Below are 12,674 nucleotides of genomic sequence, written 5' to 3'. Positions count from 1 at the left end.
TGCAAAAATTTCGCGTGAAATTAACATAAAAGTTCTAAATAGAACATAGCTATATGTGTGTCTCCTATACCCACATGGGAATCGAACCCTCAGCCTTACGATTTAAAATCCATCGGCGTACCACTGAGCTAACACAAGCGCTTTTCGAAAAATAGTTCTAGCGGTATATAGCTGTATTTAAGATAATAATTACATTCATATCCACTGCAAACGCTGTTTTTGTTCTACTTTAACTTTTATTTTAGTACTCAAGAGAGAATAATGTTCTATATCTTAACTTTCACCATTCTTTTACATATGGAAAGATTCGTTTACGTATCTAAATATTCCATTAAGTATGGAGAGCAAAATGACAAACAAGCATGTGCTGACATAATACGAAGTTTCGAAATATTGTATGATTAAGTATTTCAATCAATGTTGCTTTTTACATATAATTGGTAACAAGTCTTATTATATTTAAAAGACGAAAAACACATCTGCAAGATATTTCCCGATTGCAAAGGTTGGCTTCGAGGTTCAAACCTGGTTTACTTTTTCCCGAAGATACCCGAATTTGGACTTAGAAAATTTTTGCTTCGAAACAGCAATAAAGAATGCGCTCAACCTTTTTGAGACAAGGTGTACCTCCAGGGTTACTATTCAGAGTGAACGTGCTTGGAGAGGTAATTAGGAAAAGATAATCCGAACTTAGTCTTCCTCGATCAACCTTCATGTTGTTGGAACAACTGCCACCAATATGTGGCTGTCAACGAAATACAACGCAATAGCAGTCGCGCAAACATACCATCCCTGTGCAGTCGATGTGCCATGTTAACTGTGGAATTGGGCGCCTCGCAGTCCTCTTATATGTGGTTACAACTCTAATCGCATTCCGGCAATTCAGTCGGTACAGCGTTATGTTTATAACCTAAGGATCCAGTGGTCGAATCTCTGTTTGACGATGTTGACTTCGTCTTTACTTCAACAAATACAAATATTAATGTGATGAGTAATCTGAAGAATATTTTTGCTATTATGACAATTGAAGAGGTCAATGGAAGAAGGGCCTATCCCATAATTTTGTGATTTAGATAGAAATGCAGTTTTAATATAGACAAAATCTAAGTAACATAGGTATTTTAATTTCTAGGAGTAAATACAGAACACTATTGCATATACCATAACTGATTTAGTCCAATGAGTAACACTAAGTGACACTAGTTTACACTTCAGCCACAGAACTCATGTTTCATGGAGGAGTGGTATTGGCCCTTCTTCCACCAAGCCTTTCAGTTAATAATTGATCCTGAATATGATATGGTATTTAAATAGGTGTATCAAAGTATAAAACAGATGTTAATTTTGATTGAATAAACATTTCCTTTTCCAGAAAAGAAAAGAAATTTCAACTTGGAATATGAGAAATGTCTGAAGGCCCGTAAGCAACACTAATCTACAAAAGTTTTGGATCTCAAATACTGTTTTAGTCCTACATGATTCATAGTAACTCTTCGTCTCTTGTCCCCTCTCGTCTTATTGGCAACACTCAGCTGCGTCGTGGCTATGTAAAAAAAACGTACGCAGCTTTGGTTTATAAGACGTGGGGTAGATTCCCGGAGGGAGCTCACGCGGTAAATTCCATATTAACTGTAATCCCAACTCAATTATGGCTTCGTTGTTGAACGGAAGGCTAAACTATATCAATTCAATTCAATTCCCTGGACAATACTAACTGAATTTTAGTACGGTTACTTAAATTACCACCGAGACAAACGCCCCGGTTCCGACGATTCAGAAAGATAAAGGAAAGACGATAAAAGAAATATATTTTTAGGCCTAGGGATAAAGTCCTTATTCAGGCGATGGTTTGTATTTTAAAGGAAGTAAGCATTCATTGAATGGTGTAAGGAAAATATATGCAATATGACAATTAACCCTTAACTGGTCTAACGGGGTTTGAGAAACCCCAGGACATTTTTTCTACACGTATCTCTATATCTAGGCAGCAGATGGCTCTGGCGGTTTTGATATTCTCTAGTGGTCTATAGATGACTCTGAACGCATCAATAATCTGAATTTATTCCAAGCAGTGTGTCAGTTAAGAGCTGTCTGTGTGTCTGAGACCCCACCAGAACGTTATGGTTAATGTTTTTTCAATTAAGGTAAACATTTTCTAGGAAACTTTCTCCCATTTTTTGCACTAAAGTTTTGTAACATTTGTAGAAGTTAAGGTTCCATGGCTAGGAGGAAGCCTGTGACAGACGAAGAAATACAGCGTCTACGGGATGGCTCAACTGTCAGCGACAGCAGTGAAAATGAGTTTTCTTCGTCCTCGGAAATCTCAGATGGTGCAATGGAGTGTGACATGTCATCCTCGGATGAAACTGATGTCAGCGAGGAAGAAGATTGTGTGCCCACTTGTGATGCAAACTATTTCTATGGAAAGAATAAATGTTTCATGTGGAGCAAGAATACCCCAGCATTTGGACGTACACGTGCGCTGTCAGGTGTTCGTGCAGCTGCAAAGGATGTCCGTGACAATGACGTTTTAAATACTTGGCAATTATACTTCACTGACAGCATTCTACAAATTATAGTAAATCACTTAAATCACAAAATCCGTCAAATGAGAAGCAGGTATAATCAACCTCTGCCATCATTTGTGGGTGATGTCGATATGATAGAAATCAAAGTAGTGGTAGGACTGTTATACTTGGCAGATGTTTTGATATCAGGAAACGAAGATGTTTCTAGCCTTTTTGCTTCAGACGGTACGGGTAGAGAGATTTTCCGGGCCACTATGAGTGTCAGGAGATTCTTGTTCATTCTTGCAGCCTTGCGGTTTGACTCCGCCAAGACACGAGCAGAGCGAAGGGAAACTGATAAACTTGCTTCTATCCGTGAAATTTGGGAGGCATTCGTCCATAATTGTATGCAGCATTTTGTTATTGGAAGTTTTGTGACTGTTGACGAAATGCTGGTACCATTTCGGGGACGATGTCCTTTTAAAATGTACATGCCTAAAAAACCTAATAAATATGGAATAAAAGTTCTGTGCTTTCAGATTCAAGGAACTTCTATATAAATAATGTTTTCATTTATATTGGTTCAGAAAGTAAAGTTCGCGGAAACGTGTCAGTGCCAACACAAATAGTGCTGCGACTAATTGAACCCATCAAAGGGACAAATCGAAATGTGACTGTTGACAATTAGTTCACCTCCATTGAACTTGCTGAGAAATAGAAAACAGAGAAGCTCACCATCCTGGGAACAGTGAGAGCCAACAAACGTGAAATACCAGAAGAACTCAAAGCTAGCCGGCCTAGACAACTTGGATCTACTCTCTTTGGACATACTGCAGACCTCACGCTTTGTTCATATGTTCCGAAGAAGAATAAAAGCAATTATTTTATTGTCTAGCATGCACCACGACCAGAAGATAACAAATTCTGGAAAACCGGAAATGATAACCAAATACAATGAGACAAAGGGTGGGGTGGATACCCTCGAGCAGCTGTGTGGTACGTATACTACTTCGAGACGCACAAGGAGAAGGCCTATTACAATTTTCTTCGCAATGTTGGATATTGCTAGGATGAACAGTACTATTGTGTCATACTCCAAGCCTAATTCAACAGCACAGAAGATACCAAGAAGGAAATTTTTGACTTCATTATGCATTGCACTTATCAAAGAACATATGGATAGACGTGAAACCAGATATCTTCCAAAGGAGGTGAAGCAGGTTGTTGCAAAAATAGAGATGGAGACGAAGGAGTGGGGAGTCCAGAGCCACATGTAAGAAAGGGGTGTTGTTACTTGTGCCCTCGAGAAAAAGACAGAAAGACAAAATTTTCTTGTGTGAAGTGTCATAAGTTGCTTTGTTTGGAACACAGTTTCTGTATTTGCCCAGACTGTGCGAAATAACATGGCATATTTTACATGCACAATTAAATTATGTAATCACACATAATATATGTATGTACACAAAGTTCGTCTATTACACATTCACATGTAATAATATGTCTCCTATATGACACGTAAATGCAATTATTTGTGATTACATCTTATTTCCATTCATTGGTGTTTCTCAGACCCCACTAGAGTTTTAAGGCATTTGTTTCACCTGAGCAGTTAAGGGTTAATGATCCTAAAGATGGTTTGGAATTTGAAATGATTCATCAAACACTTGAACAGATATTTTTGTTAATTTTGTGATAAAACAAGCCTTATGAGACTACAATAGGCTTCGGACTTATGGCAACTGAATGCTGAAACTGATCGTAGTAGATCTATCTATAACTTCCAGTTGGAATACAGGAATAAGATCAAAGATGAAACTTATTTTTAAAACGCTGAAGTTACATCGAAAAGCAATTTACTTTTATTCCTGTCATTTTAGGATTTTCTGCTATATGAAGTGAAATATTCAAACTCGAAATGATTGCGGTTCATATAACTTCCGATTGCAATAAAGAAATGGAGTTGGAGATGGAACGTACTCTTGGTACATTTAATAAATGCAAAGAATTTCTATTCGCTGTTCATTACAGTTTTTGTTCCAGTAGTATCAATATTGAAACCCAAAATTCTCAGTTTCTACCAATTCCATTTTCAGTAGAATGTGAATGGAGGAATGGGGAACAATTCTTTAGATGCTGAAACGATTCCAAAAGACCGATTCTAACTCTCTTATCTTTTTGCTTTATTTGGTCAGCGTTGAAATCGGAAGTTACTTCTTAATTTCTACCACTTCCAGTTTAAACTAGATGGTTAACGAAATAAACGGAACTTATCCTTGGGACACTGAATTGATTTTTATAAGAACATATTTGTGTTGTGCAATTGACATCAATATGTTCAAGATCAGATTCTACAGGTTTTTGTCTGTGTTACCGAACACGTGTACCGGATCTTGAAACCCTGCAGCAACGAATAACCACAGTCGTTGCATCGATCCCTCCAGTGATGTTGGTTAATGTGTGGATGGAAATTGAATATCGCCTAGATGTGCTACGTGCTACCAAGGGTGCTCATGTGGAAGTGTACTGATGTGACAAAAACTTTTATAGCTTGTAAACAATTCAACACCAGTTTCATATTTCTATCTTATTTCTAGCCTGAGTTATCAATTTCTGTAATCAGGGAAGGACTTCTCGGACACCCTGTATTTACTCTGCTCTCTTCTTACCATTTTTTCACCTAATTTGGTGATTGTGTTTGCTGAATGAACCACTGCGTTAAAATTATGAAAAAGTATACCCTGAAAATGCATCAATAGCTTAGTGACACTTTCAAGCTTCTTGTTAATGTGTTAAGCATACCGGAAACTTGCTCTATGTGAAATTACGTATGGAACAACTATAGAAGAACTATGGGGAACAGACAGTGTCAGTTTCTTGGGCTTATGTTCAAATTGTTACCTTTAAGTTCTTACGTACACTAATGAAACTTAGAATTCAGAAATTAGAAAAGTTCTTGTTGAATATGTGTCATATCTAAAATATGTGATGAACTGTATTCTGTGGATCATGTGTATCTAATACCAACGGGACGTACGCTAATATGCAGAGAAATTTAAAGCCCTATTCTATCTTTTGCAATTATACAAAGTACAAAATTTTTGTGTAACACATCTTTTTTGACACATATAAGTTTTACGTGGAATGAAGCACATACATGTATTCGAAATCAAATGAGATGCAGAAAAAATATATGTATTCGACTTGCCCGTTTCGAGTTCCCAAACAGTTATGGTGCACAAGTAACTCGCCTAATCTTAATAGCATGCCAATTTCTCCTCTCAACTGGAATACCATATCAAGTACAGTTTCGTGCACACCTAGACCAAGTATGCCTACTCTTGACGAAATTAACTTTTCGGAACTAATATATAAGTTCCGTGTGAGAGTTGACAGTGGTAATAATCTTTCATCAGTGACTTCAAATAGATACATCTAGTATTATTTTTACTTAAAAGACAGATAACTGTGATCATTATTCTCAGTTGTCGTTGTTCAATACAGCAAATATCAATGGATGTCTTTGCATCTCATTCTACAAATCGAATGGAGAATATAACTGGTGAGCGATATGTTCCTTCTTATATGTTGAATTTTATTGAGAGTGTTACTCAGATTTACAATTTCACTGATTCTCAAGATCAACATAACTTTCCTGATAAAAACGTAATACATCAAACCACACCACAGTCTATCGTTATACAGGTTGATAGTTTTTGAATATTGTCTATCGTGTAACACTGAAATAGTGTTTGAGATCTAAGATTAGTGTAACCCACGAGACTCCAAAGCATTTCTCGTGGAGGAAGGTCTCTACCTAGCATTGTTTCATCTCGTAATTTAAGGGTTTCTGTTTGGTTTGGTATATAAGCGTCGAATATTCAAACTCGCAGTCAACATGCAGAAAAGAACCTACACTCATTGCAAAACGTATGAAACCACTCAATTACAAAAATATTGGCCAGTGAGGGGATCGAACCCACGACCTTCGCGTTATTAGCACGACGCTCTAACCAACTGAGCTAACCGGCCTCGTTAAAGACAAGTTGGATTTCCTTTCCTTAAAGTGGGAAAAATGTACTTATTCGATGAAATTATATATTTGTTTTACTTTTTGTACAACCTATTTAAATACCTAGCATATTCAGTATCAAAGAATGATTATTTGAATACCAGAAACTGTTAATTAGATTATTCAAAGCATTAATATTTGTCTTTTGAAGTAAAAACGAATACATTATCGCCCGAACAGGGACTCGAACCCTGGACCGTTAGGTTAAAAGCCTAACCCTCTACCGACTGAGCTATCCGGACTGATGATACTTGTCGTTATAGATAATTTGTTTTGAATGACATTTCAAAGATGGTATAAACAATGGGATGAAAAACTGAGGGACGAAAGTAAGTTTCGTATGCTTTGTCACTCAGAAGTGGCATATATTGGTGCAACTTGAACCATTCATAGAATGTACTTCTACACTATACTATGATTCAAGAAATAACACAAAGAAACACGTGATTGCACAAACAGAGAAATTACATTTTTAAATAAATCGAATAACTTACCTGAAAGCACTACAACTCGTGATGCATCTCTGACATCACAGGAGTAAAATAGCTACTAGAAGAGAGTGTGATCACCACGGACAGCAATAGAAGCAGTCCAACGTGCTTCCATACTAGTCACGTCCGATGTATTTGAACGTGTAAGTCTCCCCATAGCTTCTTAAACGTGCTCGATGGGATTGAAGTCGGAACAACAGGCAGGCCAGTCCATTCACCGAATATTCTCTCGCCTTAAGAGCTTTACCAGCTGTATTTTTCGATACGGTCGCTCATAATCATCCACAAAGAAGAAGTTGGGACCGATTGGTGCTCTGAAAAGACGCACGTGGAGCAGGAGTGTAGTGTCACAATAACGTTTACCGGTTAGTATACCGAGTTGCAACATTTGGAATTTAGTATGACGATGCGACACTATACTTCCCCTTTGGAGACACCGGGATAACAAAATAATCATATTCGACAATGTTTCGAGGTTCATTTCGTGCTCCAATCTCCTTCGAGATGAATGTACAGTACCTCCAGGGATACTACTCAGACTGAAAGTGCTCGGAGTGTTGATTCAGAGAAGAGGATCAGTGAACCTGCCATGTGAAGTGTGAAATTCTTCGTGTGTTAGTCCTCTTGAATGTGGTGCAATTGTATCCGCAGCCCGAATAATTCAGTCGGTACAGCGTTCTACTTTTAATCTAGCGATCCAGTGGTCGAATCTCTGTTGTGACGATGTTGAATTCGTCTTTATTTAAAAATACAAATATTAATGCATTGAATAATCTGAAGGGTATTTCCGCTTTTATGGCAGTTAGTTATTGATCCTTAAGATGATATGGTATTTAAATAGGTGCATCAAAGCATAAAACAGATGTTAATTTTGATCAAATAAGCATTTATTTTTCTACCGAAAAGAAAAAAAGAGATTTTAACTTAGGATATGAGAAGTGTTTGAAGCCTCGTAGGCAACACTAGTTTATTAAAGTTTTGGATATCAATCAGTGCTACATGATTTCCACTTATTTGCAACTCTCAGCTCTGCCATGGTTATGTGAAAAGCTTACGAAAGATTGGTTTAGGAAGACGGGTTAGATACCAGAAGGGAACTCCTGCGGTTCGGATTTCACGTTAAGATATAATCGCACGTCAATTATAACTTCGTTGCTGAACGGAACGATATATTAAATTAATTCAGCTCAATTCTGTGCGCAATATTAACTGAGATTTAATAAGATTACTTAAAGGACCTCAGAGACAAATGTTTTGGTTGGAACAATTCAAAAAGAAAAGGGAAAGAGGATAAAAACCATATTTTTATATCCAAAAGGTCTAGGATTCGTATGTCTATTCGGGCGATCGTTTGTATTTTCAAGAAAGTAACTATGTATTGAATGATGTAAGGAATATTCATGTTAATATGACAATTAATGATCCTATAGATGATATGGAATTTAAATTCGTGCACCAAATCCTAGAACAAATATTTTTGTTAATTTGTGATCAAACAAACGTTATTAGACCACAATAGACTTCAGACTTATGAGAACTCAATGATGAAACTGATCGTAGCAGATCTATCTATAACTTCGGGTTGTAATACTGGAAAAGATCAGAGATGAAACTTATTCTTGAAACGGTTAAACTATATCAAAAAGCAATTTATTGTTATCTCTATTATTTTAACATTTTGTGCTATATGAAGTCTAATATTCAATCTGGAAATGGTATCGGTTCCCACAACTTCCAGTTGCAATTCAAGCATGTATCTACGTGGCACAGCACCCCTAAAAATTGTCTCGCCCTCCTGTCTTAGTTTTCTGGATGCGAGCCTGAAGTATGGTAGGATTTCTTGCGAAGTTGATTATTATATAAGTTGTATACATTGTCTAAGTTGTGTGGTTTCAATAAGTATCTATTTTGTATGAACTAGCTTTCTACATTTTATGAGCTTCCTTGTGGCTAAGCGATTAACGTATGCGCGTTTGGCATGGGAGACCCATGTTGGATTCCTGACGGGTGCTCCCACGTTAAGCTATAGGTCTACGTCTCTTATAGCCTCGCGGTTGAAATGGACGGTAAAATCAAATCTATGTATTATGAGAGACAGAGAAAGGAAAAGATTAAAGCAAGAAGATAAAGCAAAGCATATGTTTCTTTTTTTTTTTTTATGTTTCCCTCGTACCGAGGACAATGGTAAATAGTTTGACAATGGTAAACAAGATTAACTAGTCAGGGATGAGAAGGGAATGGTAAGAAGATTTGTCCATGCGAAGTTGATTTTTTGCTTTTAAAAAAGTAACGCTCTTCCTATAACAAATAAATTTTTTCATGTGATATAGTGATAATGGCCATGACGGTGGGCATCAATGTGTTTATTGCAGATATTGAGCGAGCGAGCGCTACGGGGGTTTCTGCAATGTATTCAACACTTTTCAGAAAAGAAAGGAAAAAATAGATGTAATAAGTCTAGACGTTCCTAACACAATAATAATGTGACGCAATTTATAGCTAATTTCCAAATTGGCTGGAATTACTCAGACTAGATTAATTACTCACACTAGACACTAGAATTACTTACAGTGCCATTTTACAATCGAGACAACTCTGAGATAAAGGATAATGTCAAATAATTGAATTGTTTATTCAGATATTTAATTTAAATTACGATTCCTAGTCAAAGGGTTAGAAATTCGACCTCTGATTAGGAAGTATGGGATATAAATACTAGTCCTTTCTCCAGGGAATGAAAATTGATAATACGTACATTCAATGAGTATATAATAGGGTGTTTTCTGCCACAGAAATCACAAATCCAGGGAAGTTCGTGTATTGTATAGAAACACTTTGAAACCACATTGAAATTGTTTCGTGATGAGGCTACCAGCATATCTCGGGAAAATACAATGCTTTGCTAGAGCACAACTGAACTCAAGAACAAATTTCCTGTTCTGAGAACAAAAAGATTGACATGAGAAAGGCCATGGAAAGGGTAAAAGACTAACTTTTGGTTGAAAACTCTTTTATTTGAGCCTTTTACGCACAAACTGTATGTTACGGAAAATCCCACGCACTATTCTTTTGACATGTGCTAACAAGACTAGCGTAAAGAATTTTATGGTTAACACGCGTACTACGGAAATAATTGGCTGGCTTTGTCCTGTATTATAATGGTATATATTCTAAGCGTAGTTTGATTGGCTATTGTCAAAGTAAGTAACAAACGATTATATGTATTTGTTATGTATGTGACCGTGCATCAGTTCACATTCGTTGTTAACAAATATATTCCGTGTATTCGACCTTTTTCTTTCTTTCTTTCTTTTTTAATCAATTTAAAGTAGGAATTTAACGTTAACCGGAAAGATATTAGACGAAACATTAAATACAAAATGACACCGGAAAATATAGAGTTTAATCAAATCTGGGTCAGTTTGTGAAATGATCTCTGATTGGTTCATGTGGTCACTTCTGGGTTTTCATAAAACAAGTTACAATTTTGTGTAGATTTGTGAAACAAAAATTAGGTGATAATTCTGAGTGAGAAAGAATATCTTGTATAATGGGGCTACCTAATGTTAAATCACAGACAAGCTTTTTTTGTTTTTAAATGGAAGTAACGTGCTTACCCTCGTATGTATTTCACTGTATTCTAAAACCTTAATAATTACTACACCTGCTGAAGTGAAAATATGAAAATTATGATGGAACCAACTATGAATAAAGTTTCTTTTGTAAGTTTGTTTCCATGATATAATTAGCTAAAGGTGTCTGTAGAAACAAAGTGGTATATAAATTTATTTCAAATGTAGTAATAAATATTCTATACGTAATCTACCGAAGTATCTATTTCACATTTATTTAAACCCAAATATGTTAATATGGAGTTACGGAGTACAAATAACTTAGTAGTTAGTAACGTGGGCAAACTTTTGTAGTTGGAATTACTGTCGTGAGTTCCAAATATAGAATGAAGAGAGGAAAAAGTTTACCATGGGCACTGTCAGAATCTATAATAATAATAATAATAATAATAATAATAATAATAATAATAATAATAATAATAATAATAATAATAATAATAATAATAATAATAATAATAATAATAAATGTTATTGTTATTAAGGTAAACATAGCAATAGACAACGTCATAATAAATAATGGTACATATATGTATATAAATGAATAATAAGTCATGATTAAGATAGATAAAATAAATAACAATAACAATATACATATGTATGTACAGGGTCCACCAGAAAAATGAATACACTCTTTGTCATCCTCTATGAGGATACTGGCATTGGCAATTGTTTTGAAATTTAAGTATGATGTAGTATGGTTTTTCGGCATTGTCTGCATTGTCAATTGTTTTCAGTTGGGACGCTCTAGAACCTTCGCCAGAAGATTACAGAGCCATGTACATACGTCTCCATTGATACACTGACCACTGTAGCGCCTCAAACTTGTCAACAATGCATTTCCTTGTTAGGCAGGTTGGTGGTTCAGTACCAAATTCCCCTCTCCTGTGAAGCTGCACTTGGATGGCATTCCCAAACCTGATAAAAACACTTACGGTGCTCGAACGTCAAATGTGCTCCTGCCATTTTCTTCTATCACTAACCGTGTTGACAATACGAACATCTGTTGAGCGAAAAACCGTACAACGGTACAACATAATTTTAACTGAAAACAATTGACAATGCCGACATCTGTTGGTCGAAATACCATACTACAACATATTTAAATTTCAGAACAATTGTCAATGCCAGGATCATAAAGAGTGTGTACATTTTTCTGACGGACTCTGTACATTAAAATAATGATTACGAGTTTCAAGATTAGGAATTACATTTCATTTCTTTTGATCAGTCAAGTTGTGGGAGACCCAGGTTCGGGTCCCACGTTCCCGATAGGAGTTCATTTGGTTCGGATCTCACGTTAAGCTGTAGGTTGACCTCTTGCTACGATAAAAGAGACGCTTAAAATTAAGTAAAATCAAAATCTTTTGATCTGTCAAAATACTCCTGCAAAGAATAAAAAGAGCATTGCTACCATTCAGTTGGACACTTCAGTCTTAAATCTATCAACATACTTAACGTGTTTCAGGGAATTTATTATACAATTTTATCCCGATTATCACAGAGCTGTTTAACATTTAGACAATCGTTGACACGGGATATTTAGATGTGTGTGTATGTTGTTATTCATTGTACATTATTTTAATACGTAATTTCTTTCAAATAATTATCGATTATTAACACACACACACTTCTTTCCAGGGTTTCAAGTAATGAAAAGCATCATTTTCGTAATCTTTCCTCGTTCGATATTTTTTAAACTTGAGATCACTGGTTCTGGACCACTGTCGTTGCTGGTTCAAATATGATCTGGGCTCAAGAGCTAGCTGAACTAGGCTTAAAGATGAACGTACGTGGTGCAACAAAATTCTCACTTGATTATGGCATGGTCCTTGACAACCCGATTAGTCCAACTGACTATAAGCAATCTTAATAGCAAACCAATTGAGAACGCTCGAAGAGCATTGCCAGAACGAACTTTAAAATATATACATATTTTCTTTTCGAAATTTGCATGAAATTGTATATTAAATTTATT

At 36.0% G+C, this 12,674-nt stretch overlaps 1 protein-coding gene and 2 non-coding genes across 3 annotated transcripts; 1 reads left to right on the top strand and 2 right to left on the bottom strand.

The window, feature by feature from the left end:
• Positions 1-3,403: 3,403 nt before the first annotated feature.
• On the top strand, positions 3,404-3,784 carry LOC145671672 (uncharacterized). Its single transcript, XM_081740870.1, has one exon. The coding sequence runs from the start codon at positions 3,404-3,406 to the stop codon at positions 3,782-3,784; it is 381 nt and encodes a 126-aa protein (XP_081596996.1).
• A 2,678-nt stretch (positions 3,785-6,462) lies between these two features.
• Positions 6,463-6,536, bottom strand: TRNAI-AAU (transfer RNA isoleucine (anticodon AAU)). Its single transcript has one exon. It is a non-coding gene; the product is annotated as a tRNA-Ile (tRNA).
• A 209-nt stretch (positions 6,537-6,745) lies between these two features.
• TRNAK-UUU (transfer RNA lysine (anticodon UUU)) lies at positions 6,746-6,818 on the bottom strand. Its single transcript has one exon. It is a non-coding gene; the product is annotated as a tRNA-Lys (tRNA).
• Between the last annotated feature and the right edge of the window lie 5,856 nt (positions 6,819-12,674).

The sequence above is a fragment of the Thermobia domestica genome, chromosome 15 (assembly GCF_964235325.1).
Source record: "Thermobia domestica chromosome 15, izTheDome1.hap1.1, whole genome shotgun sequence".
In the NCBI taxonomy this organism is placed as follows: domain Eukaryota; kingdom Metazoa; phylum Arthropoda; class Insecta; order Zygentoma; family Lepismatidae; genus Thermobia; species Thermobia domestica.
Note: the sequence above shows the minus strand (reverse complement) of the source record. Positions and strands in the feature narration are given on the sequence as shown.